We start from the raw sequence: 27,663 nt of genomic DNA on the forward strand, positions 1-27,663 counted from the left end.
AAATCCAATCCCCATAAACAAGATACATTCGATACACACACCATACCCAAGACACAGAATAATAAAAGTAAATAAAATATAAAGTAATACAGGCAACTGGTATTCATTTCTGTTGTTGGTCATTAGCAAAAAGCCTTTTTTCCAATTGTGAAAAACGCAAAGGGGAAATGTGGCTACTCAGTGAGTAGGCCCTTTGTTGTGACGTCACGGCGAGTGGGCGCTTGGTGATGACGCTCGGAGCGTCACTGGGCCAGTGTCGGCCAGGCTCCTGCGGCGCTGCATGTCAGACCGCTCAACACGTGTAGTGAGGGAACCAAGTCGGTAGGTTACCCCCACGAATAGTGGTTGCGACCATCAGGCCGAAATATTTTTGTCTTCGGGAAACACGACTCCAAAATCTGCCTGCAGTGGATCTGTTACACTTAGGAAGCTGGTGATCGATCGATAGCTGAACATTAAAACGCGCATCTTTTCTTGTTCTGGTGAGTGGCATCACACCGTGTGACGGAGGGACCACAACATGTGGAGCCTCCGCTCGACAACACTGTTATATAATACCTGGGTCATAGCAGAAATAGAGACCTTGCTATCATTTATTAATATCGCATTAGAAAGCAATGCATTTTGTAATGTCGATTTAGCGAATTAAGATCGTCTCATACATCACATTAGCAAGATAGTTAGCGAGCTATAGTCTACTGCTAACGATAGCTTGGTGGCTAAGGTTTTTTTTTTTATCTGTGACTAAACTGCGGAGAAATCGATTAGCCATCTAAAATGCGCTTCCTTATGTAAGGTGAAGTCATCATTAGTCATTAGTCCATTAATATTATAGGCGATTATAGGCGCTATTGTTTTGTTTGCTAACTTATTTCCCGCCATATTCTTTCCTAAACGATTCTTGTAGCTAGGCAGCTAACGTTAATGTTTTTCGATCTACCATTCGCTGGCTTTCTAGCAAGGCACTCTAAGCACTGTATAAAAAAATAGGGATTTGTGCACGGAGCCACGTAAGGATTATGGCAAGATATCTTGTAAAAGTCTTGTTTACAAGTTGGCTAACGTTAGTTTGCTCGTTCGAAATGTCGTATAAGGTATTATATTGCTGGTTCGATTCCCCGCTGGGGCACTGCTGCCGTTCCTCCTGTACGGCTGAGAAACATGCTTAACCCAGAACTGCTTCAGTAAATATTCAGCTGTATAGATTGATAACCTGTAAAAATGAGAACCTCTGTGCATCGCTCTGGATAAGAGCGTCTGCTAATAACGTAACGTAATGCACGAGTAGTAGCGAGCTTGAAAACTGAAGAAATGCCCCCCTGACTACGTAAATTGAATTAGAAATGGCTCCGCGACTACTTAAATTGAACAGCATAGATTATTATAGTGTAATTTACGACGACGTCGTCGCTTAATTGTTCCGATGATGAGGTCACCTGTGCAAGGCGGCGTACCGGAGGTTGTTAAACCCGCCTCCATGTTGTCTTCCTCCAATGCGCTGCCTGTGTAGATGTGTTTACCAGCACGGCAGGTCCGCCTTCAAAAACCCTGCCGTTTATCTTGAAAAGATCGACGTGCATGGGACCGAACACATTGTTCCAGTGCGATTGTTGTTTTTTTCCAGTGTTATTCATTTTTTCCTTTAGTGTGAAGATGATTGATCCAGCCCTCTGTTAAGTCACGTTGATGTATGTGTCTTTGTGTCTCAGTATGTCTCCAGTTCATGTAAACTATTAAAACGGCTTCATTTTTTGTGCAGGCTAACCTTGCATGGAGGAGTGGTCAGCCATGTTTCTAAAAAGAAGTACGGGCACAATACATTGTTCAATGCGGTCATATCAATGATTCTTTTCAAGCGTTGAGTACAGATGTAAGCTAGCTGTATGTAGACTGCCATCCTAGCCCCCAGATAGCTAGATCTGAAGAATTCCAGTTCACCCATTGCATAAGTGAAATGTTCAGGCTTTTGTGATCGGCTCCTCAAAGTGAGTCGACTTTGATTGGGTATGTGAAACTTTAAATTGTGTGTGGCAATTTACAGTGTGCTGTTTCCAAAGAAGGAGAAAACTGAGACTATATGAGGTAGTAGAACCCCTGAAATTATACCCTGAGCATGTGCCAAAGATTTTTTTTGATGAGTTACAGGAAATACAGAGAGAAAGTTATTGTTGCCCGTATATGTGTATATAAAGAGCCATTGCATGACAACCTTCTGTCCCGCTCTGTCTCAGCTTCCTCCCACACGTCACAATGAAGTACATACTGGTAACTGGAGGGGTCATCTCTGGCATTGGCAAGGGCATCATCGCCAGCAGCGTGGGCACCATCCTCAAGTCCTGCGGCCTGCACGTCACCGCCATCAAGATCGACCCCTACATCAACATCGACGCCGGCACCTTCTCCCCCTACGAGCACGGTGCGTTCGGGAGCACTAAAGAAAGGGCGGGGGGGCATTGTCAGTGAAATATTTGGGTTCATTTGTGATCATTTCAGCAATTGTTGATAGATGTTGATATTGCCGTTTTAAAATGGAATAGAGCCTCACCAGCACTGGGTGTGCATATGAGAACGACTGCTGATACATGTAAAAATTGTCATCAAGTACTAACTTCCTCAAATGTTGGTGTAATTATTATCAGTGATTCCAGTAGTTGATTAACCACATTGTTTTTTTGCTGTTCTTTAACTTACTGTCTTATATTTGGTTAATAAGCAATGACAGTTGATACCAATTGGGTGAAATAAACCGTTATGTGCTAGTACCCTCACAACTCATCCGTTGTGGTCAGGAGGAGGGGATTGAGTTGTCAGATCTAACCTGCAGTAGTATGATTGAGAGATTGGAAATTTGGCCTGTAGAACATTCTGGCTTTTCGCTTCTGATGTGAATGACAGTAAAAATTCACAGCCCCAGAGTGACATCTTTTCTGACAGGCCATGTAAAATGACATGTAGTTGAAGGACCTTTGAATGAGACCAGGTCGAGTGTGCAGCTGGTTTTGTCTGTCATGGTGTGCTTGTATCACTGAGCCTCTTACCTGTGCAGGTGAGGTGTTTGTGCTGGACGACGGTGGCGAGGTGGACCTGGACCTGGGGAACTATGAGCGCTTTCTGGACATCCGGCTCACCAAGGACAACAACCTGACCACCGGCAAGATCTACCAATCCGTCATCAACAAGGAGCGCAGAGGGGACTACCTGGGCAAGACCGTGCAAGGTGAGATTCGGGGTGGGGGCAGCTCTAGACGAGCGGGCCTACCCTCAGCGTAGCCTGTAATTGAAGTTAAGTCCCTATTTCGCTTGTAGTCTGATTAATGCAAAATAAACAAGCAGTTTGGGCAATGGGGGTGGGGGTGGGGGGGGGGGGGGGGTCTGATTTATTTGCTGAGGGTTTCAGGGTGCAGGTCTGAGTGTGAAACGGGTTTGATAGACATTGGTAATTCAGCATTGTGCCTATGGATGCCAGCTGTATGCAGTGGAAAGCTGATGGTGTATTATTCTATTGATTTCCTTCTGAAGGAGCAGAGATTTGTGAGTCATGGCTGTTTGCCAACTGTAAACTGTCTGCCTAGTTCTTTGGTTAATTCATTGTCCTTGAAAGTGGATATTAGAATATGGGAAATTGAATAAGAACAGCACAGCTGGGCTTGCCCTTTTCCTGTGGTCTAGAATGAATCTAGCCCGCTTCCACCATGAATCCTGATTAGCTATCCCATCAATTTAGAACTGAATGAAAAATTCTGTGCATGAATAAAACTCCATTAAAGAATAGCTTGGTTAGGAAGAAGACACAACAGGACCTGTAGTCTTCACAGCAGTACCATACAAGTGGGCTTTTAGCAGCTAAGCAAGCAGATAAACAGGTAATTTACCTTTGTTTTCATGCTAAGCAGGAAAAAAATGACAAAGACAAAACTCCAAAGGGCACGTGTTTTTTTTTCTTCAAAGCAAGTAGCTGTACTTAGCTGTAAATAGCCTTATGTGTGTATTACTAACCACTGTTTTGAAAAATTGGCAGTTAATAAAACATAATTGTGTCACTGTTAGCTGTTGTGTCACTGTCGTCTTGTGCTGATGTAACTCCGTTAGGTTATGTTAGACCCGTAGCTGGTGATCCTCCTCACCTTGCATATCTCATCATGAATTCGTTTCACTGAACGAAGGGAGAAGAGTGCATCTTTCACATGACGCAGGCGTTAAGACTTCTGTTCGGTTTCAGAGAATGACCTATGAAAACACTCCACCTTTTCATGAGAAAGCTGCAGTCGGTGCTGTAGTTAGTGTGGTTGAACTGCCTTTTTAGAAATCAATGACTCCAACCGCAAACACCCTTGTGATTCTGCTCTTTGGCCTTCCTGCTCTAGCCGGTGGTGTTTTTAAAACGGATAGGAGGATATTGGCAATGTCCAGAGGTACTTGAGTTGTCATCGCTGCCTCTAAGCCTAACAGATAAAGGATCTGTTGCAGCGTTCAGGTGTCTTTTCTTTAATGGCTTATTTTGGTGGCATCAAGGGCATAGCCAGGCACAAAGCAATCGTTAGCTAGCTGGGATGAATGGGATTTGCTTTGACTTGTTTTGAATTTATTTTGTATATATTAATTGCCGCTTGCGGGCGTGAAACAGGTTTGGAGCACTTATCGGTTTGAGGGAAAGAATTCGGGCCTGCTGTTCTGCGTTCACCAGCTGCCACAGGGTCTTATGTCAGTTTTGTTGCCTCTTTACCTGTGGTATGTTGACTAACTAGCTAACTAGCTGTGTTGCTTGCAAGATAAATCTGAAGTTAATGAGCTTAGCAGTGCATGCACTTGTGTGAACGTAATGTTATGTCATTTAAAAGGTCATCCAGAGCTAGTAGGAGCTAAACCGCACAAATAAAAACCCCAGGGTTTAAAGGCAGGCCATTCAGCCCATGCAGACGCTGTTGTTCCTGTAGACTGGAGTGCTTCTGGCACTGTGCCAAGCCTGGTCTTTAGGTAAGCAGCATTGGCTGTTGGACTGCTAAAGTTTCTGATGAATGATCACTAGCAAACCAATGTTAGTGGCCCTTTTTACCATGGTTTTTAGGCCATGTCAGATAACAGCTGATAAGAATCTCGCTCAGAATATCCACTTTAGATAGCTGACTATCGACGTGTAAAACTTTTGGACTTTTTGGCCTTTTCCACCTTGTACTAAAGAATTTATTGAGCGTCTCAGTTGTTGAACCGTTTTAGTGTTTCTGTTGGTATGATGCAAGACGCAGCACTGGGGCAGCAGTGTAGCACAGCGGTAAGGCGCACGGCTTGCGACCGAAAGGTTGCCGGTTCGATTCCCCGCTGGGGCACTGCTGCTGTACCCATGGACCAGGTCGTTAACCAAGAATTGCCTCAGTAAATAGCTGTGTCAGTGGATAACGTGTAAAAACTGTAACCTGTGTAAGTCCTCCTGGGTAAGAGCATCAGCTGAATGACTGTAATGTAATTTTAATCGTATTGTGTGGTCTCCTGCCCGCAGTGGTGCCCCACATCACAGACGCCATCCAGGAGTGGGTGATGCGCCAGGCGAGGATACCTGTGGATGACGATGGGGTGGAGCCCCAGGTGTGCGTGATCGAGGTGAGGCCCGCGCCACGGGGCCACAGGGCCACAGGGCCCTGCTTACACCCACTGCACAGCCACCGTGCAGCGTGTGTGGGGCCTGAGACACTGCAACTGATGGGAGGTAGTGAGGTCATCAGGGATGTCGAAGTGCAGACAGGCTGCCCTGGCAGAATGTGTGCAGATGTGGTATGCAGTAAATGGATAGTCCAGAATAACACCCCAAGTGGCAGACGTACTGTGGCGTGTGAAGTCTCACTAGAGCTTTTGCCAGATGAAATACAAAGGGGCAAAATTGTGAAGGTGTTCTGAAGTGTGAAAAAAGGATTTAGCGGGAAGCCAAACGAAACGGTGGAACCGACTTAATCCGTCATTAGGAGAGATTTAGCGCCACAGGCGTGACCCTTGCTGGATCGCTGCGCTGTGGGAGAAGCGGGGGATTGTGGGTAAGACAGCACAGGGTAGGTGGAGTTGGTCATTGTGGGCGGCGTGAGAGGGGAGGTGTGAGGCATTATGGGTAGGCCATCTGGGGGGACTGTGATTGTATGGGCGGGGGATTGTGGGTAGGACAGGCTAGGCAATTTTTGGCAGGACAGGGTTGGAAGCCGGGACGGTTTGAAAGGGGATGGGGCAGGGCATTGTGTATAGACAAGTATGGGATGTATAGAGCATTGAGGGTGAGACATCGCTGTGTAGGTGGCGTTGGTTATTGGGCGCAGGGCAGTGTGAGAGGGTCTGGCTTTGAGCAGGGTGCTGCTGGGAGCCTCAGTGTCGCGGTCTTGTTCTCAGCTGGGAGGTACGGTGGGAGACATCGAGAGCATGCCCTTCATCGAGGCCTTCCGCCAGTTCCAGTTCAAGGTCAAGAGGGAGAACTTCTGCAACATCCACGTCAGCCTCGTACCACAGGTAGGAGCCCCGCTGTATCTGCGTGTGTATGTGTGTGTGTACCCTTCTCACACACATCTGTCGGTTTCCTGTCCATAAACCACACAGTGTAGACATTTGCCTTTGTTTTATTGCCAGTTCATTTATTTGCAGTCAGATACCGTAGTCCCACACTGTACAGACTCCAGAACAGTTCTTGAGCAGAGAACAGTTCTCCAGGTACAGTTCTTGAGTTAATGGTAAAACAGCATTGTCCTGTTGGGAATGTGAACCTTCAGCCTGATGGTCCAGAGGCCAGTGCTTTAACCCCTTCACCCTGCCTCTCCTTCCCCACAGCCCAGTGCTACAGGGGAACAGAAGACGAAACCAACACAGAACAGCGTCAGAGAACTCAGGGGACTGGGGCTGTCTCCAGACCTGGTCAGTCGACCTGTCTGTTTATGTGCATCTCTCTCTGGTTGTCTGTTTCTTTCTCCCTCTTCTCCCTCTCTCCCTCTCTCTCTCTCTTCTCCCTCTCTCTCCCTGCTGTTTCTTTCTTTCTCACTGACTCTTTGTATCTATATGACTGTGTCTGTCTCTCTTTCTGTCTCTCCTTCTGTCTCTCTCTCTCTCTCGCTAACCCTCTCTTCCGGTCTCTTCCCTTCTCTGATATCCCTCAGCTCACAGAACATGACTTTTGCTTCCGCCTGAATCATGTTTGCTGCTCGTCTTCCTGCCCGTCTTTGAAAGTCTCCTCCTTCTCTTCCTTTGTTGTTGTCTCCTGCCCTCTTCTGCCTTCGCCCGCCCACCCCCTCCCTTTCTCTTCCCCCGCCCGCCCCCTCCCTTTCTCCTCCTGTTGTCATGGTTAATTGAGCTCTCTCACCTCGTGAAAGTAGGCGTGACACCCACATACTCCCGGTGTTCTGTTTTCAGATCGTGTGCCGCTGCTCCACGCCACTTGACAACGCTGTCAAAGAGAAGATCTCTATGTTCTGCCACGTGGAGCCTGAACAGGTAAAGCCCTCATCCTGTCAGTGACACACCGTTTCACACAATGGTCTCGCATCTGGTTTGCATATAATCCCACAAAGCATTGTACAGTCATAAAACTGGGGTTATAAAACATGAGTTGATAAATCTGTGACCCCACCCATTAAATGTGGAATGCTCCCAGAAGTCTCGGGCTGCCATGTTACAGACACATCAGAGGTGCATTTCCTGTGAGGCGGGACATTATAAGCAGCAGTATAGCATTTACAAGCAGAAGTGTAATACTTGAATAATACAGTAACAGGCTTCATCTAATTGTGTATCAACACAATTTAATATTTTGTGGTGTTTTATGGTGTATTTTTGTACTGTGTTGTGTATATTGTAGTTTGTGTATATGATATTGCCCTGGCTGTACTCTTTGCTGCAGTAAGGTCAAGGCAGTGTTTTTGGGCCGGAGGTTGACTGAGTCCTTTTGCAGCTGACACCTGTGAAATCTCCTCCCCTCTCAGGTCATCTGCATCCACGACGTCTCCTCCATCTACCGGGTACCGCTGCTGCTGGAGGACCAGGGCGTGGTGGGCTACTTCTGCCGCAGGCTGGACCTGCCCATCGAGATGAGGCCCCGCAAGATGCTCACCAAGTGGAAGGAGATGTCAGACAGGTGGGAGCTTCCTGCTGGCCCTGCGGGTTCATGGGAATTGTAGTTCTGTTGGGTTTTTGAGAAGGCATGTGTTCCCTGTAGAGCCCCTCTCCTGGGTTTTGTCAGTATAATACTGCATACAGGGCATCCGAATGGCTCGGAAGGTGGAGGTGCTTTTCTTGGTTATGCAGTTATTGCAGTATGGACCTAGGTTCGAGTACCAGCTGTGTCAGAGGCCAGTGGTGACTGGGAGTCCATAGCGGTGAAACAGAATTGAATCTGTGGGCATTGGCTTCCCCAGTTCTAGCCCCTATAATACTCCCTTATTACTGTAATAAACATTGTAATATTGTTTCACATGTCAGGCATTGAATGAAAACCTTGAAATAATAAATTTTACAGTTTGCCAGAGAATTCTGAAATGTTCACTTTGATGCCCCCCAGTCAGTATACCAGTAATATTGGGTGATCTTGCAGATACGAACATATCTTGGTTTAATGAACGGTAAAAGATCAGACGGTGAAAGCTTCAAGACAAGGACCAGACTCTGCAAATCGCCCTCTATGGTTACTGCTGTACACCCTCATTTTGACAGCCCCACCGTTCACGGCTCACACTCGCCCTGCTGGTTCACTGCTTTAACCTGTGGGATCTGAGGGTAGATTCTGTGCCAGTGACCAGGCGCCCCCTGCTGTCTGTCCCGCTGCAGGTCCGACCGTCTCCTTGAGCACTGCTCCATCGCCCTGGTGGGGAAGTACACCAAGTTTTCCGACTCCTACGCCTCCGTCATCAAAGCCCTGGAGCACTCAGCCCTCGCCATCAACCACAAGCTGGAGGTCAAGGTGAGGAGGCGGCTCTGATTGGCCAGGTCTCTCTCACACTCACTGGTTTTGTGGAAAGCGGTGTGTTTACCATATACTCTTGGTTCCGGCAGTTGAAACCCTTTGTGTTTCTACAACAAAGCCGATTGATGCATGGGGAGATTTTCCACGTGGTTTGTTGTCTGGGAGAGTGTGTGTGTGCGTGTGTGCGTGCGCGCATGCGTACACGTCCCACCAGTGTGCCTGAGCGAGTGTGCATTTCCATGTGTGTTTTCACCTGTTTGTTAGCTGCCTCACCTCACATGATCAGGACGTTGTTGGTTGGTCAGATGGTGACACGCCTCCCTGTTTGACCCCTCCCCCTGCAGTACATTGACTCTGCGGACCTGGAGCCGGCCACCCTGCAGGACGAGCCGGTGAAGTACCACGAGGCCTGGCAGAAGCTCTGCAGTGCCGAGTGAGTGCGGGCTGCTCCCCGAAATGTCACCAGGAGGTTATGGGTTCAAATCTCAGCGTGTTCTCCAGCAGATTGCATGATCTGCTGGTATTAAGTGAAGCTAGGAATTTAGTTGTGACAGTATGGAAACCTGTACAGAAAACAGCAGAGAGTCTCTGTATTAATATTATATATGGTGATGAAACATGAATTATATACTAACAGGTTATTATGAATTTCCAATTTTACCAATACCAGTTCAAGCTTTCATTCACCCTGTGACTCTCATTAATGCAGAATTGTCATAGGGCAAAACTGTTGACTCCTGTATGTGCAATTGGCCATTATAATCCTTTCTCTAAACTTCGTGGGAAAGTGTCTGTGGTATCCCATAACAGTGGAAGGGGAAGGGGTACCATACATGAAGTGATGTCTATCAGAAGGTGTGGGTGAGCTCCGTGTCTTTACCCCACAGCGGCATCCTGGTGCCCGGAGGGTTTGGGGTTCGGGGCACAGAGGGGAAGATCCAGGCCATCAGCTGGGCCAGGAAACAGAAGAAGCCATTTTTAGGTAAGAGGCACGGCTATTATATCAGCACCTGTGTGGCATCTTAATGGCCTCTTTTGATTAAACGGCTAATCATACTGGTGTGACCGTACGTGCGAAAGGGTTAATGGCCTTTTTTATTCAGGTGCCTTATTTCCCTTCTCAATGACTTTTTTTAGAAGTTGGGTAGCAGTGTAGCATAGCGGTAAGAAGCATGGCTCTTAACTGAAGGGTTGCTGGTTCGATTCCCTGCTGGGGTACTTAATCTGTAATTGTCTCAGTAAGTATCCAGCTGTATAAATGGATAAAATAGTAATATATGGAACTGGCTTTAAGTAAGAGTCTGCTAAATGATAGTAATGTGGTGTGTGAAATGGCCCTGAGTCTGACCTGCCCTAATGTGATGTGTGAAATGGCCCTGAGTCTGACCTGCCCTGTGTTTCTGCAGGAGTGTGTCTGGGCATGCAGCTAGCTGTGTGTGAATTTGCCAGGAATGTCCTGGGCTGGAAAGGTAAGTTTCATGCAAAAACCCATTTCTGTTACATCATTCGGGAAGTACCTGGCTGCAAAAGGGTTGGGGCTTTGCTGTCTTACTCCTGAGCCTAGGCGTTGGTTGTGTAATTTCAGTGTGTACGTATCAGTGCAATGTAAGTCCCAGCACTGGATGGAAATACCTGTTATCAGATTTGTCATTGAGGCAAGCCAGTGTGTACCTTGACTGCCAAATTTACACGTGTTTTCTCTGTCTCAACAGATGCCAACTCAACCGAATTCGACCCCGAGTCCAAGCACCCTGTGGTCAGTAGCAGTGGCAGCTCATCTTTCTCACGCCATTCGTCAGCCTTTTCAGTTCAGGTGGAAATCTAATTTCTGATTGGTCCCCGGCAGGTGATTGACATGCCAGAACACAACTCTGGGCAAATGGGAGGCACGATGAGGCTGGGGAAGAGGCGGACCATCTTTAAGAGCAACACCAGCATATTGCGTAAGCAATTTCTGCCTCCATCTTGAGACAGGTTGATCGCTGAGCGTTCTGTTGCGGTGAGTTGAATAGCTTGTTGCCGTTTTCTTACAGGGAGGCTTTACGGAGACGTCGAATACGTTGACGAGCGGCACAGGCATCGATTTGAGGTAATCCTCAGACAGCAGGTCGCCCTTTGACCTCACATTTTCCAATTTCCAAACTGAACTGCCTGCCCTTGAGGATAGTGGATCTGCCTTTCGACTGCTCAGCCGGTCACACGCATTTGAAAGGTTCAGGTGGTTGACCCTAACCCTGTCAGAGGGTTTTTTTATCTGAAGGCCTCCAGGAATTTGTGTCACTGACCTCCTATGCTTCCTGAATAGGGGAGATTATTGCACAGCAGTGTGAAGTCGTAGGTGAGGTTGCCAGGTTGAGCAAAACGCATTACGCAAATGTCTCTGGCCGAGACCCAGCATATGACAGATGTCAAGGGGCCTGGGATAAAGCGTCCGCTGTATCCATAATGCAGTGAGGAAATTTACAGATTTATTACATTACATTACAATATTGTCATTTAGGAAACTCTCTTCCAGAGCAACTTACTCAGCGCATGTAATCAAATGGCATGAATAAGCTGCACAAAACTTAATGCCGTTAACCCCGCAGGAATGAGCGTCGGCACCAAACATAATGTTTTATCCCACACAAAGCGATGTGTGGGGCTTGGGGACATTCCAGGCACCGCGCTGACACACACCGCCACCATGCAAGTAAACCTCAACGTAGCCGCTCATAGAAAGCCCAGAAATACACATGCATAATGCTCATAAGAGGGACAAAAGATCACTCTTGGGTGGAGGTGTTGAGGTGTGCATTACACTACACTGCGATCATTTACCAGACGCTCTTATCCAGAGCAACTTGCATAGGTTACAGTCTGTATGTGTTTTCTATTTATAAAGCTGGATATTTTGGCGATTGAGGGTTAGGCACTTTGCCGAGGGCTCAGCAGTACTGTCCCAGCAGGAAGTCTAACTGGAAACCTCTCGGTCGTGAGCTCTGCTCTTTACCACTACGCTGCTGCCCTTCAGGTGTAACCTGAAGAGGTGGGTCTTCATTCTGCGACAAGAGATGGCCAGCGATGAAGCTGTTCTGACTGAAACAGGATGTTGAAATCGTGTGTAGTCAGACTGTCCCTGTTTGACTGTGGCTGTCCTCCCCCCTAAAGGTGAACCCCGAGCTGAAGCAGCACTTTGAGGAGAAGGGCTTCCGCTTCGTGGGTCAGGACGTGGAGGGAGAGAGGATGGAGATCATCGAGCTGGACGGTGAGTGGAGCGGTCGGTCACAGACGGTCCGGCGCCGCGCGTGACCTCTGACCTCGCGCCGCTGATAAACCCGGCCGTGAGGGCTGGGGGTGGAGTCTGACCCTGTGTGAGGCCGTCATGACGAAGGTGAAAGGGCGCTTTCTGAGAAAATGGTTTGAACAGAATGGCCCCGTTTGTGTTTGCTTGGTCACCAGAGGCCACCTTGCGAAGTGGAGGGTGACCTTTGCCCTTCCCCTTTTTTCCTTTTTTTTGTTAAATCTGATGCTCTTATTGAAGGTCCTCATATTAAAAATCATTTGGAGTAAACTAACCGTAATCGGCTCGTATTAGAATTTTGCATACATACAGTGGCTTTGGAAAGTATCCTGTCCCCTTCTAGAGATGTTCTAGAGACATCTCAAGGATAATCAAAGCAAACAGGATGCACATTGGAATGCCATAGCAAAGGACCTCAATACTTATGTAAGTGACATTTCACTTTTTGATTTTTAATAAGTTTGCAAAAACGTCTAAAAACCTTTTGCAAATTTTTTGCTTTGTCATTATGGGTGTACATTGATGGGGAAAAAATACATTTAATCCATTTTAGATTAAGACTGTAACATAACAAAGTGTGCAAAACGTGAAGGGGTCTGAATACTTTCTGAAGCCACTATAATAACCATATTAACTACATTTTGGGTGCAGTCAGATATCATGTGCAAGATAAGTCTGGTTTATCCCTGAAACACAGGCCTTCATCAGTGTCCTCCATTCACACACCAGCCGGTACCTGTCTGTCTGTCAGCCAGTGTCTGTCTGTCTCTCTCTCTCACTCCGATCCTCTCTGCGGCTTTTCAGACCACTCGTACTTCGTTGGGGTACAGTACCACCCGGAGTTCACCTCTCGCCCCATCAAGCCCTCGCCCCCGTACTTCGGCCTCCTGCTGGCGGCTGCCGGGAAGCTACAGAGCTACCTGCTGAAGGGGTGTCGCCTCTCGCCACGGTAACCACCCTCGCTCACGCCAAGGCTCGCGCAAGTAGGAGGCAGTCCATGCCACATGACTAAATTCTCCTATTTACACTGCATACATAGGCTGTGCCTGTTTACACACACCCACAACTGTAACACAATCAGCTGATCCTGCCAAGGAGAATCTGCTTTTTACATGTAAAGAAAAACACAAGCGTAATGATCTGTATTTTTTTATGCAAAACAGCAAGTGGAATTAAAGCATTTTCTGTTAGTTTAGAAGTTTTGTTGATAGGATAAATCCCGCTAAGATGATTTAGATGTTTTTTCATAGGATGAATCTAGGGGGGGTCTGGTAAAGCTGATAAGCAGTGATGATGCAATAGGAAGAGAGCGAGTGGATTTGAGTACAGACGGAGTAAGAGAGCCAGGAGAGGAATGTTTAATGCGTTTACCGTCCCTCCTCAGGGACACATACAGCGACCGCAGCGGCAGCAGCTCCCCGGACTCGGAAATCTCCGAGCTCAAATTCCCCTCAATCTCCCAGGACTGACAGTACGTCACATGGTAGGACGCTCTCCCAGAATCCTCTCTCTGTCCTGAATTTATGACCTTCACCTTTTTCTCCCAAGTTCTCTGCCCACATTGTTTCACATACAAATCATTATATTCTCTCTCTCTCTCTCCCTCTTCAAGGGAAGAAGTGCTCACTTTTGAAGAAATGGATGCACCACCTCCTGGTACAGAGGAGCATATTCAGGACTAAAGTGCATATTTTAAAGACCTTTTATATTGAATCACTACCAAGGAGTGCAAGAAGGGTTTTTTTCTTTTTTGTGTTTGTATAAACGGCTTGTCTCTTTCCTCACCTTCCTGCCTGTATCCCTGTGGATTATTTATCAGAGCTCTGGGGCTATGAATAGGCAGCTCTTATCACTCTTCTGGGCTCATGGGCTCCAGGGCTGTGTATTAATACAGTGTAGTGCTGTAAACAGCCACCTTCCTGCATCCCAGAAAATAAATTCAGCCTGTATGCACTGACCCTAGTCCTTGGGAGTGGAAGCACACACAGGCCTTATTTATGTGATGTTGGGGAGAGGGGTGGGGGTGGCTGGGTTGTTTCCTGGGAAACAGGCTGGTGCCTGGAAGGGGATGCGTTTGTGTGTGATGGGGTGGATGTCCTCACAGATGTTATGCCACAGCCTGTACTGCTGGGTTTGCCTTATCTTGAACTCGTTTGTTCATGTTTTGAAGGGCTTGCAGTGACTGTTTACATGCATGTGTTGTCCCGAGTAACAGTCACATTTCAAATGAAGTGAGGCCACCGCTAACACTCCAAACAAGAGTAAACAAGAGTATCCCAAATAAGCCCTATAAAGGACGTGTGCACTTTCTCATCAGTTCTGATGGAGAACAGCTCTGAGGGTACTCAGTGTTTTTCTTAGCAATAAGCCATTTTACAAAAGCGTCTCATCAATCCAACAATGCAGGCTTTATTTGCAGTGACACAATAAGGTGTTTGCATGCCCCAGTATTCTGTACAAAAGAGCAATATACCACCTTATTTAGGTTGTCACTGTCCTGGTTCCAATTCTTGATCAGGTTGATGTGCATGTAAACAGTCACTGTGGCCATTTCACCTGGCTCTTTGATACCCTATAGTATGACCTGCGGTATGTTGTACCTGTTAATGTATTCTGCATTACCAGAAGGGAAGCACAAGCTATACAAAAACATATTCCTGTTTGTCAGCACTGAGCAGAAGTTTAATATACGAGCATGACTTTCAGGCTGTGCCGTGCATTTACGTATGTTCTGAAAACGTTACCTTGGCCCTGTCAGATTCCTGCAACCCGTTTTCCCCTCTCAAAGACCAGGAATTGCAGCTTCCTGGGGTAACTGCTGTAACCCACATTCAGTGGGCGTTCAACATGCATGGTCCCTCCTTACTTCACCTCAGTAAAACCAGTCAGAATGGCTAGGTAATTCTACGTTAAGGTGATGCTGTTTTTAACTTGTATTTCAGCAGCCAAGCTGTGAATTTTACAGTCAAACAAGACTTCAACTCGTTAAAAAAAAAAGTTGTGAATTATTAAAAGGCTGTTGTGACAGACTTGTCTCAGTGGTTTCCATTTCTTTAGAAAAAGCACAGTACAGTGCAGGTGTGTTTAAATCCCTTTATTACAGCTGACACAAACACCTGCAGGAGTCCCGAGAGCCACCAGGGGAAGGGGAGGAAACGCCACCCTGGCAATCCGGTCATGGCACCCCTCACATCCCGAGCTGTGGAGAGGAAACTGGGTCAGACGAGGGGGAACAGGTGGTCATAAACCCTCCCCAATTCACAGCTCTGCTCTGGCCTCAGTCCCATATCCGCAAGCTTCATCCAACCGTCCACTATCAGTAAAGTCTCATCATTGACCAGAACGCTAACAAACGCATGGTTTCCCATGCAGTCAGATACATACCGAGTTGGGCCTCTTGGGCAGTGCCTGTGGGGCTCAGGGATCACTGGGATCAGATGGTGCCATTGCCATCTGGAAGGAGAAAAGGTGGATATGTTGAGTTTCAGTATGGATTTGTAACATGTGCGGCTGGTCCAAGAGCAGCAGTGGACTCTTCCCTTAAGACAGGGTTCCACTGGACCCCAATAATCAAACGATTCAATCTCTGCTGGTCTCAGTCCCATATCCGCAACTGTCATTCCACAGTCCAGCTCTGATAATGCTTACATCAAGGACCAGCAGGGTGCGCCAGACCACAGAACTAAATAATCACATCTAACGTCACAAAATGCACACTGCCTGTTCACTGACGAGGATCACAGGATGTGTGTGAACAGGTCCCATTGTCAATACACAGATTGCCACCACACTTTGTGCTAGCCATGTTCTGGAAATGATGCCCTCGGGTGAAAACGGAAAAACCTACCATGAGGACACAGCAGGGCTCCACAGTCAGGCCTCTTCAGCTGCTCACTCTGGTGAATAAAGACGAGGGGTTTAGCTGGATGTAGAGGACAAAACTCACGCCTGCAATGCTGGTGCAGTTTGCCAAAGTACCTACAACCCAATGGGTATAGTACATCTAACAGTCCATACTAACATACAAAACAACCAACCATTATCCCCACACACAAGCTCAACTGAACTGCAGACCATGAAATGTTAGCCCCAGCTCTACTTCCAACATGGTACTACACATTGTAGCAAATATACAAAACGCTACAGTACATGCAAGTCCCCAAGGTAAAGTAATGAGCTGGAAAACAGGACCTGTTCTCCAAGCACTTGCCCCCAAGCTTTGATTTTCAGCATGCAGTAGGGTTTTCTAAGCCAGGATGAAACCTCGATGTCTGTTTGACTGGTAGGTGTGGGAGAGCAGAATTCCAGCTGCAGGCACTGCGCAAACCTGCGCAGTCAGACTCCCTCCCATTCGATGTGCCACGCCCAACGAGAACCGGGGGCCACATACCGACCCTCGGTCCTTGGAAAGCGTGGGTATTAAAGCCCTGCAGGCTATGCCATCTGCTTTACTCGGTTCCCATTAATTCTTGAATATAAGGCTCTACCCATCTCATTACCGAGGTTTAATCAAAATTATCCACCAACCATTCTCAACTTTTCCCCCTCAAGAGCAGGACTTCTGCGGACCTTCCCATCACGCTCCAGCACCAGCACCCACTCTGGTCCTCAGTAAACACCTGTACAGTAGAAAAGAAAGAAAATCACTTTACGCATGTTCCACTTTGTCCTTCCTGTGGGTATTGGAAAACAGGTTAGACAAAGAGCCTTCTGTGTGAGAAAGCACAGTGCCATCCAACAGATTAGCAGGTGTAGGACAGTAGAGTGACCACCGGGGGCACTGTGAGGCCCTGACAGTCAAAGACTCCCCGTTGCTCTAGCACGCTCTTGGAGAACCCAGGACTACACGCAGAGCCCGGATCCTTGGAAAGCGTGCGGGTGCATAACCAAGGCAACGCTGTGATGGTCAGTTTTTTAGAGGGGATTTTAAACATAATTTGCATGGGTCTTAAATTCTCACCATTCACATGTTTAAACACTAATTCCATTTGAGTGCAAACATTTGTTCTTGTTGCTTTTCGAACTTTAGGAGTATAACTCCCATTATACTGGTGCACAGCAAAATTTGTTTTGCAAAAACTAACAGCAGCCAAGCTAACCTTACAAACACAGACACAAGTCACAAGGGCCCAAAGGAACAACCATTTCATTCTTATTTCCATTGTACAGTTTGAACAAATGCATTACATTGAGTGCTCTTAGACGTCCGCTTACCAGCTCACGTTATCCATTGGCCAGCTCACATGGACCAACACATGATCCGGACCTGAACGGAGGAAAGCAGAGTCCTTCAGTCAACTAAAATTAAATCCCTGCAGGGTTCTCAACTCCTAAGAATGAATTCAACCCTTAATTTGCATTGCAAAATGCTCTGCAGCTGTGCTATGTGTTAATTGTAAAAGGAAAATTCTAATACTTTCTAAATATTCTGTCTACATGGACACACTTGAGGATGCCTTTGGAAGTGAATACCAGTCTTCAACAACTTAGTGGGCATCTGGTATAAGCCACTGTGCTTGCCCACTTAGTAACTCACACTCTGCTAGCATTAAACATGGATGAATCAGTCACACTAAAAGGAATAAACCTTTACACTTGGGCCATTTTCCATGACTAAGGAGGAGTGCGATATTTGCACATTCCAAGATGAAAATTTAGGATGTTAAAATCCCAAAAGGCATTAAACCTGGGACCTAATCCCTGGGATAGAGTGAAGGGGGAAGCATGCAGATCCTACAGAGATCTCTCCAAACAGGCCTGGCTCAGATCAGATGAGTACAAAAGAGGTTCTCATTAACGAGCAGAGCTCTCAGTGAGGGCAAGTTTGTCATCACAGCTAGGCCTGAGAGCAGAGTTTTTTCCCCATAACTCCGCCAGTTTGGATGAGTGACCTGTAGATAGCAGAACCAGGTACTCTGCCCACCTAGACAGGGTCTCCAAGATGAACTGCGCCATTAAACAGGTAAATGGGGAAAAAATGGCAGCATCCTCTATTCAGGAATGTGCAAGATGATGCCATCTTTCATATACAACTATTAGATGTGCTTTGTTCACTTAGGATGTTGGTCTGTCGTTTTTCATTTATCCAAAGTTTTAATGTAAATCTAACAGGCATAACCTTACCTCTTCCAACAGCCTGAGGAAGGACTATCCATTACTCAAGGGCCAGGTCCAACACCACTGGCACAGAATCCACACCTGTAATAAAGTTATTTAATTAGCTGCCATTTAAATTTAAAAAAATTCACAGCTTCCTTTACATTCACTGCTAATCATGCTTTCAGTGCAAGACCGATCAAGCCGAAGCAGAACAGAATAACCTAAACACAGGCTTGGAATGAACAGACCCGGCTCAGCAAAACTGAGTACAAAATAGTTCTCATTATGGAGACAAGCTCTCAGTGAGGGCAAGTGTGTCATCAGCGTCAGGCCTGAGCACAGAACTATGGGAAACGGAGTTCATCATACGGCAAGGGGCTTCCCACCTTGCTGGATCCGTGTCCACAGCCTCGCCCCATCTTCCAGTGAATGGCAAAGCAGACGTCACACCGGTGCCCAGCTGCTCTGAACCTGCAAATGTTAAGGAATCAGCAACTGCAGTGGAGCAGAATCGCATGCACAACTTGCAATATGACGCCTCGAGTGACACGCTGCAAATTCACAAGACATGAAAGCACACCTTATATGCATGTCCTTTTCCTTAATGTTGCTGACACAGCTACCAGAGAACTGAACAGCGACCGTCGGCAAAAGGATCACTTTCGGCTCCTTTTTGACCACACCAGCTACAGGAGAGCAGGATAGGCTCCTAAAGGGCCATCGTGGCCATCATACTGGGGGGGGGAGGGGCTTTGACATACGACAGTCCAGTTTAGGCACCAGGAAAGTGTGCCTTTGCAGAACAGCTTCCTCTGTACTGCATGGTCTGCATGCGCAAAATAAAGCACTGAGAGTGTCTGCTAAATGCCAGTAATGTAATGTAAGTGATATATACAGCCTATGAATTTAGGGCAACCTATTGAGATTACATCACATATATGTAGTGCTCAGCAGTATATTGTCAAGGTTAAGACAGCTTTGTCCCACCTAGGATTCAAAACTGCAACCATGCGTTCACATCCTACCTCCGCTAGGCCTCTGCATTCCGGCACCCGTGCTGGAGGTCCAAACGGCCAAAATGATGCTCCGACTCCCAGCTGTGCGAACAAAAAGGAACAACTGTCTTAGCTAGCTGGCGACATAGAGAACGTTACGTTAGCCGATTACAGAAACGAGAACGACAAGACTGCAGAGGGAAATGTCTTATTAAACGAAAGAAATGTCCTTTTCCATAATGTTGCTAGTCAGTTACAACAAAACTGAACAGCGACCGTCGGCAAAAGTTCCAATGTAGGCTCCTCTTTGACCGATTCAGCGACGGTGGGCACTGAAACGGCTTCGATAAGGGCCATTATAAATTATACGACATCCTATAGACATGATCAGCATGTTGATATTTTAAAACCAACTGCTTGCTTCCTTTTCGACTTGCTTTTTTTTCCCCACAAACCAAACACAGATACAGTAATCATTGGTCCGGTCATTGCATGCACACAGATATTTGAGGAATCCCATGCTATTCGCCATCCTGAGCGCCAAACTGTTAGAAGCCTCGGTTATTTTCAAACTAGCTTTCCTACTTAAAAGGATGAACACCACCAGCTCACAAATATAACACCATTCAATAAGTTTTGTGCAAAACCAGACACCATATTGGACTAAGGCTAACACTGGCTGCATGTCTCCTCCCTTAAACACTAAATTCGTGTATGTACCATGACAATTGCCTTCATAATTTACACGTTTGCTAATCTTTAATATGTAATACATAAATATTTCAGGGTAACATACATTAAAACTCACACAAATCACACGATGTCAATAGATTTAGAAAAGCAAAACTCTGCTACTCACCATTCGACAACTACGACGGAAACAGGAAAGAACGTCCGTTGACTCACTTCCCTTTATTAAGTGTCATTCCTCTCGATGATTGGCTGGTAGCGGTGACGCGACAGAGCTGCATGACGGGAAATGAAGTCGTTTTTTGTAAAAGCGTGAAAATGGAGTAGGTTATCAATGATCTGGACAGTAAAAGTCATTGTATATTACAGTCAATGTGTATTATTACACAACATTAGTTAACATTTATTGAAGATTTTATAAGACAATTTACAGCCTGTACATCGGCTCTATCGCGGAAAGCCAGTGGCTGTAATGTAACAGCTTGTTCGTTTCCTGTGCTTCTCCTGTAACCATATGGTGAATGCCAGCACGCAGCGGAGCACTGCGGTACACTGCACTCTGGCACGCGCGTGGGCAAAAGGAGCCCCGTGTTTATGTGCCAAACAACTTCTCTGTTGCATACTCATAATATTCCCTCGCACAAAACTGCTGGTCACTGTTGGTGATATTATCTTTTCAGTTTATCAGATAACCATATTCAGAGTGCAGATACATTCCAGTTCTGATAAACACAATCTAAAGAATAAAACACCAGCAATGCTGAACTATGACCTCAACCCCAAGTCTAACTGGGACGTCATCCTCTGGCCCTCACAGTTCAGTGCACCGCCCTGCTGTCCATCCAGGTTATTGATTCTGCCACTATTTCAAAACTGCCAAATACAGCTCAGACGGGAATCACACTGGTCAGTGGTCATTCTTTATCCATTGATCAATGTCAACATCTGTATCACCTGCACTCCCTTATATATCCGTCTGAGACATGGGCTGTTTCTGATAAGAGTGAACTGTGATAGCTGCTTGTGATAGGTAGGTGCCGTTGTGGGGGGTGTGGGTGGAGGCTCTCGTCATGATTACTGAACAACTGAACATTCCGATAGAGTGTGCCTGTTAATTTTCACTAAGCATTCAGTTAGGATTGTTTTGTTGCTGTCAGTAAACTCCTACTCAACGCATGGAATAGGAGTTGCTATTATGGAGCCCGCTAACAAAAAGCATGACAGCTATAGCTGTTGTATGACTAGATGTATGACTAGGCCTCTGTGCCTAGAAGCAGAGGCATCTTAACCTACCCTTGTCACATCATATCAACATTCTGAGTATGTAGGCAAGTGGTAGTGTAGCATAGTGTTTAAGGAGCAGGACTTGTGACTGAAAGCTTGCTGGTTTGATTCCCCGCTGGGGCACTGCTGCTGTACCCTTGGGCAAGGTACTTCACTCCCAACTGCCCCTGTAAGTATCCAGCTGTATAAATGGATAACATGTAGAAATTGTAACCTATGCAAGTCACTCTGGATTAGAGTGTCTGCTAAGTCACAACAATGTAATGTGATGTGGCTTACCAAAGCGACAGTGTACAGTGAGGAAGACGGAGATGTCTGATGACCAACCTGCTGGTTGTGGCATGTGAAAGTAAGTGTCAGAGGATATGCTATTCCACACTTTCCCCTGTTCAATATGTCAATATGTAGATAATCTGTAAGGCCTCGCAGCTCCGTCCTTGCTGGTCTCCCTGCATGTGCGATTAGACCCTTACCACCACAATCTTCTCAAACATTCCCATGTCTCACCCTGACTGACCTCCCTTCACTAGCTAATGGTAATGGGTTGAGTCTAATTCAAAATGCTGGTGTTAGCCTACAGTGTAAAAGCTCCCCTGCTGTGAGTCCACCATCACACCCTACACACCGGCCAGGTCACTCACTTATCAGTTAGGACTCACTGGCAAGAAAACAGATACATTCAAATTAAGTCAAGATGAACATAGTGCTATCAGCAGCCACTCCAAATTAGTTAATCAATGATGGCATCAAACAGTCAGCCAGTCATCTATTTCATAGAAGATTTCCAAAAACATCGGATTTTTTTTAAACTCCAGCTACAATGACACAGCAATCTGATATTTAACCTAGTACAGAGAATAGCGTTGAACAATAACCTGAAATAAAAACATTACTTCGTGGCGCAATGTTATACAACCCTTTTGCGTTGGGACCTGTCTCGGTTTGCACTAAAAACCTTAAGCTGTACAAAAACTCTACAGTATTATTACATAAGTAAATATCCATGTGAAATCAAATCTAATCATGCTAAAAGACATTGCTGAAATGCTTAGCTAAAAAGGCCAAAAACGCCATCGACAGTCCACATTGTTGGTCGCAGACATAGCTTTGTGTGAACCAAATTTCTCACAAAGCTGTGGATGTGAAATAGAAGCTTTGCAGAGTTTTAGCAGGCTTCCAGAAAAAATGGGGAATCTATTAGATTCTTTAAAACAGCTGTTTTATTTTAACGCCAAATACACCGATTGCATATTTCTTGGTGTTACAATAGGCCTAGATAAACTTTATTTGTCGTGTTCTGTGCTGCCCAGGTGCATGACACGCAACCGTGTGGATTGCAATTTTTTTATTGCTGGCCATAACAAGTGTATTTTAAAGGTTAGTGTGAGATGTGTGTATGTTTGCCCGCTTTCTAAGACGAATTAAAGCGACTCTTCCTGGGGTGCACATACTCAGGCACCTTCCCCACAAGATAAGACATATCAAGCCGTCACATGACTGCAGCGCCCGCGCATACAGCCGCCTCCTCCAGCCTCTCTGACGAGTCAGCTGGTCGTTCGCTCGCTCGTTATAAACACAACATGCGGGCATCCCTGCTTTGTTAGAGTACCGCCTCGTCGTGCATCGCCACAGTCATGCCATGGATATTTTGTGGCAATACCAGTTCAGGATCATCTTGCTAGGGGACTCGACTGTGGGGAAATCGTCTCTGCTCAAACGCTTCACCGACGGTGTGTACAGCGATGTGGCGGACCCGACGGTTGGGGTGGACTTCTATGCCCGGTCTCTGGAAATAGAACCCGGGGTTAAAATCAAGCTGCAGCTTTGGGACACAGCCGGTCAGGAGAGGTTCAGGTGATCAGCGTTCTCTTTTCCACCAAGGCATTAAGTGCTGATGTAACGTAACAGTATTTTGTGATTACCAGTGTAGGTAGAACCCTCATGCATTAATTAAACGTTAAAAAATCATTGATCCACATAATGTATTTCGGGAGGTGCTGTGGTTATTATATATTTTTAAAAATAAGGCATCGGTGAACTGTCATAAATGAGGTCACTACTTTCGCTTCCAAATTCCACATTATTATGTGCGATGGTTCAGCACCATAACAGTGACAGCATTTTTTAAGACGCTGTCACAACAGAGAGTCGTAGCTCTCAATAATATAAAATACACGTATAATAATGACATTTACACCAACACAGATTTAACTTACACAATGCTATGCAAAAGAAATGCGATTCGGAAAAGGTGTTGGGAAGGAGACAGGTGTTATCCACACTGCACAGTACTACAGTAGGGTACATGCTAATACGTTTTTTTTTCTTGATCTTTCAACAGCAGATCGTTCGCTCAGGTTATTTTTAAGGAGCGCGTTTAACAGAAACGAGGATCGTAATCACTAAGGAAAGTGACACAACCACCATTAGCCGAAGTATTTTAAAAGGGAAACAGCCCGTTCATTATCGACGCATCTTCCCGCTTCGATCGCATCCCCTCCCCCCTCCCCTTAGACCGATGTGACTGGTTAACCTCACTAGGCTACATGAGCGTTATGAACAACCGCAAAATAACTGTTGTTTCCACATATGTGAATAATATTTCCGCCACTTTCCAACGAGAAGAGAGCGTCAATTGCTGCGGACATGTTCCCTTTGAACAGAGCAGTTGCCGTCTCTGACGGCTGATGCGATTCCTCCATGATAACCTGTCAACGGCAGAATCTTCGGGGCCTGTTACCGATCGGTCTGAAATACTACTTAAACTCTCCGAAGACGTGTTACTGACATTGTGAAATCTTATGTGAAAGATTTTCCAACTCTTTCAAAATACGTAACGGTCCTGCCCTACAGTAAACCGTGACACGCAACTGTCTTCGAACGGAAGCTATGCAAACGAGTAAACAACCTCATACTTTCTGTTTCAGTAACTCTCTGTGATTGTGAGTATCTAAAGCAACAATTAAACATAACAGGAAAATGCGTCTTTCCCCATAGTTCATTTAATATCATTTGATCAAAATATGCTAATAATATCTTTCTGGGGGGTTTTATTGTTTGCACTGGATGTCGTCTGATTCACCGCCGATGCAAACATGTCTTTTTTGGCAAAGAACGAGCGAATATAGACACAAATCAGATATCTAAAATCGTTCACATTTTAAGAGTCCCATAGCCATGCAATGCAGTACAATGACATTTAGCCTTTTAGTGTCTCGTCAGCGTAATCAAATTTTACATTTATGACAAATGCAAACCAGTTTGGACATTTGCTAAAGATTATCTGAGCTCTGGAGTTAGATGCCTGAATTGCCAATTCCCATAGGGCTTCGAATTTATGAATGAATGGTCACGTGACGAAAGCTCTGCTGGGACATCTATCGGAGCGATTCCAACTCTAAATAAACCTTCTTGGCACAAGCGATGCGCGCAGGCCCACTTGTTAGAGTTGTTAGAAAAGACGCGCGGCTTTGCTTTCCCTGTTGTTTGCTTTGAACACGACCACCGGGGACAGTCGGCCTCAGCAAACAGTTATGACTCCTGCCACATGTCATCTCTAACGAGGAGCCTTAAAGGCCGCAGAAAACGCCATATTCTCGCGCGGGGGCCGCGCCTGTGCCCGTGCCGCTGCGTCTCACCGGGAATTCTCTCGCAGCACCGGTCTCTCCGGGCATATTTCACACGGTCATTCCCACGCAACATAAGACACGTACATCAAATATTGCCAATCGACTTAAACATTGTTTTTTTTTTTTTTTGAAGTTGTTTTATTTTGATGCTCAAAGGTCCCACATCTTAACTCTCAGCTCTCAGGTGAAATATGAAAAAAAAATCAGGAACATATTATCAATATATAATGCTAAGTCATTTGGTGAAATACAATGTATAATCATTATGTGAAAAAAATTGCATGTGGATAAGACTGCAGACAAAGAGGGAGAAACAGACACAGCTGGTGGTGATGTGCAGTATGCATCTGCCCCATGGTACAGTGTGTGCTCAGTGACTCGTTGTTGACCTCAGGGTTGCTAGAGACCTACATTGGCATCAGATTCGAGGCATACCTGTTAGCTTCAGGGTTTATACACTGTGTCGGTGTACACCTGACTGGTAGTCACGTATCTCTCACATTCTTGTTGTATGGCCTGGCTCCACAGCATTTTTCTATACACTCCACTGTTGACAACAAGGTTATTCACTGTAATGAAATGCCTACCATATACATCACGTGTTTACTTTTTTATGTAGCTGTACAGGCGCAGAGACAATGTGATAAGGTGCTATGGAGATATCAGTGCACTTTGGCCTATTGGCATTTTTAGCCTAATTGAGATGGAAACGCCCCCTTTTTTCCAGGTCAATCACCACCTCCTACTACCGCAACTCCGTGGGCGGGCTGCTGGTGTTCGACCTGACCAACCGCAAGAGCTTCGAGCATGTGCGGGACTGGCACCGCGAGGTGAGTGAGCACGTGCTGCCCCACCGCATGGTCTTCATCCTGATTGGCCACAAGAGCGACCTGGGCGGGGACCGCAAGGTGTCGCGGGACGAAGCGGAGCGGCTGGCGGCGGCGCTGGGCGTGCGCTACATGGAGACCTCGGCCAAGTGCAACAGCAACGTGGACCGGGCCTTCGAGCTGCTGACGCGTGACGTCTACGAGCTGATGAAGGCGGGAGAGATCGCCGCCCGAGACGGCTGGGATGGCGTCAAGAGCGGCTTCAACGGGAAGATCCTCCTGCCCACCGAGGAAGAGGCCGAGCAGGAGAGGAAGTGCCAGTGCTGATCGCCCCCCGCCCGCCTCGCCCCCAATCACCACACCTCATCTGCCCAGCCTGATAACCCCCCCCCCCGCCACCTCCCATCTCCTTCCATTAGGGCTCCGTCTTGTGACATCATCATCCAGCGCCAACGCTTCACTGAACCAGGGAGGCCTGTCCCCCAACTGATTTCAGCTGAGGAAGGTGTCTGTGTCACAAGGAGGGTGCGGTGTTCTACACGCTGGCGCTCCTCACTGTGACCTGAGCTTTTCGTGTGCCCAGGCGCTCGGATTATCATTAGCGAGAGAGCTTACCGCTTGATGGGATAAAACAGCGCGAGAGAGACAGCTATCCGGTAATGGCGCATCTCTCGGCCGGTGGGATTTGGACAGTCTTGCAGAAACAGAAGAAAGGTCCTGCTTTTCGCCCTTGAAATATCATACTTCCAAGCAAGCTGGCATCAGATCTGTGGATGGTGCGGTGCCAGGGTGTGACCACTGCCCCTGTTCTGGGGCTTTTGGTTCGACCCTGTCCAGTTCTTTGGCCTGGATTCTCTGATCTGTAATCCCCTGGTACTTTGGACAGTACCATTATATTAGTTGGAGAGGGGTAGTTGGAGTGTCTGAAAGAATAGAGCTTGAGCAATGTAAATATTTATTTTTCTGTCATTCCCTCATAATGTAACGTGGTGCTGTCAACACCAGCAATTTATGTGCACACAAGCCAAAATGTCATTTGCTTTCGAGGCATATTTAATAATGCATACATCTTTCTTCTGTGAGGATGACTAATAATTTGTAGAGATTTAAGTCTTATTCATGTGTGATTTTTATGCAGCTGCAGTTACCTGGTCATTGCACTCACCTTATTTCTGATTCACACTGCTTTGCAATCTAAAAAACCCAGCTACAGTGTAATGCTATGAGCATATTGTGCATTTCAGAGGTATCTCAGAGACACGTCATACCCAGCTTGGATATCATACTCAGGCCAGTCTTATCTGAATGTCCATTTTCTTTCCGCTGAAAGGACTAATGTATAACCATAAATCAGGCTACTCACTCACTCAGATTTCTCCCTTTTCACAATGAAACCCAGGGAAAGTTGAAACTACAGGTAGTCATTACCCATAATAATGTGTTCTGGGTCCTCTTACCCACACCTGTATTCTAACCCTGACCACTTTATGTATTAGGTGGATACTGATCCAGGATCAGTGTATCAAAGCAGAATCTGTCTCCACTTAGCTTTGAGGGAGTCCTGGGAACAGCACCAATCGTCTTCCTCCCACTTCCACCACTCTCCTACCGCACACACCAGTTCCCTGCCTCTGTGCACTGAGTAAGCCAAACACATTGCGGGCACAACAATCTAGTTAAGCCTTTTTTTGAGATCTGCTACACATTCCAGCTCAGAAAGTATATGCACACAACCATACTCTTTATACTGGAACAGCTCTGGTTGCAAAGCCAGCAACATAATGCTGATGTCACAGATCAGGCAGGATGGGATATCTCTTTCAGCAGGCAACAGTGGTACTGTGTGGGGAAACTGACCTAAATCTCTAATATCTCATTGGAATCTCATTCTATTTGAGTGATGGGACTACATAAAAAACTCTTTGCCAGGGCTTGA

The 27,663-nt window shown here is 46.3% G+C and overlaps 2 protein-coding genes, 1 long non-coding RNA gene and 6 other non-coding genes across 9 annotated transcripts; 2 read left to right on the plus strand and 7 right to left on the minus strand.

Annotated features, from left to right (window-relative positions):
* Positions 1–266: 266 nt before the first annotated feature.
* ctps1b (CTP synthase 1b) lies at positions 267–15,173 on the plus strand. The gene is made up of 19 exons (XM_036539448.1): positions 267–482; positions 2,232–2,416; positions 3,047–3,217; positions 5,495–5,595; positions 6,367–6,483; positions 6,799–6,882; positions 7,375–7,455; positions 7,944–8,095; positions 8,785–8,917; positions 9,265–9,353; positions 9,808–9,902; positions 10,327–10,389; positions 10,633–10,676; positions 10,767–10,863; positions 10,954–11,009; positions 12,071–12,167; positions 13,008–13,152; positions 13,588–13,686; positions 13,816–15,173. The coding sequence occupies exons 2-18, from the start codon at positions 2,251–2,253 to the stop codon at positions 13,670–13,672; spliced, it is 1,776 nt and encodes a 591-aa protein (XP_036395341.1). The 5' UTR covers positions 267–482; positions 2,232–2,250; the 3' UTR covers positions 13,673–13,686; positions 13,816–15,173.
* Positions 15,174–15,311: 138 nt separating this feature from the next.
* On the minus strand, positions 15,312–20,173 carry LOC118785233. Its single transcript, XR_005005265.1, has 9 exons — positions 20,157–20,173; positions 19,328–19,399; positions 18,689–18,773; positions 18,327–18,401; positions 17,418–17,469; positions 16,731–16,822; positions 16,051–16,099; positions 15,588–15,656; positions 15,312–15,402 (listed from the first exon to the last, which is right to left on the minus strand). It is a non-coding gene; the product is annotated as an uncharacterized LOC118785233 (long non-coding RNA).
* LOC118785299 lies at positions 15,473–15,545 on the minus strand. The gene has a single exon (XR_005005277.1). It is a non-coding gene; the product is annotated as a small nucleolar RNA SNORD99 (small nucleolar RNA).
* On the minus strand, positions 16,951–17,081 carry LOC118785294. Its single transcript, XR_005005273.1, has one exon. It is a non-coding gene; the product is annotated as a small nucleolar RNA SNORA44 (small nucleolar RNA).
* Positions 17,960–18,044, minus strand: LOC118785289. Its single transcript, XR_005005268.1, has one exon. It is a non-coding gene; the product is annotated as a small nucleolar RNA SNORD103/SNORD85 (small nucleolar RNA).
* On the minus strand, positions 18,550–18,633 carry LOC118785290. Its single transcript, XR_005005269.1, has one exon. It is a non-coding gene; the product is annotated as a small nucleolar RNA SNORD103/SNORD85 (small nucleolar RNA).
* Positions 18,890–19,025, minus strand: LOC118785292. Its single transcript, XR_005005271.1, has one exon. It is a non-coding gene; the product is annotated as a small nucleolar RNA SNORA16B/SNORA16A family (small nucleolar RNA).
* Positions 19,520–19,655, minus strand: LOC118785291. Its single transcript, XR_005005270.1, has one exon. It is a non-coding gene; the product is annotated as a small nucleolar RNA SNORA16B/SNORA16A family (small nucleolar RNA).
* Positions 20,174–22,780: 2,607 nt separating the features above from the next.
* Positions 22,781–26,176, plus strand: LOC118784670 (ras-related protein Rab-39B-like). The gene is made up of 2 exons (XM_036539031.1): positions 22,781–23,125; positions 25,628–26,176. The coding sequence occupies exons 1-2, from the start codon at positions 22,911–22,913 to the stop codon at positions 26,052–26,054; spliced, it is 642 nt and encodes a 213-aa protein (XP_036394924.1). The 5' UTR covers positions 22,781–22,910; the 3' UTR covers positions 26,055–26,176.
* The last annotated feature ends 1,487 nt before the right edge of the window (positions 26,177–27,663 follow it).

This window comes from Megalops cyprinoides, chromosome 10 (assembly GCF_013368585.1).
Source record: "Megalops cyprinoides isolate fMegCyp1 chromosome 10, fMegCyp1.pri, whole genome shotgun sequence".
Lineage (NCBI taxonomy): Eukaryota > Metazoa > Chordata > Actinopteri > Elopiformes > Megalopidae > Megalops > Megalops cyprinoides.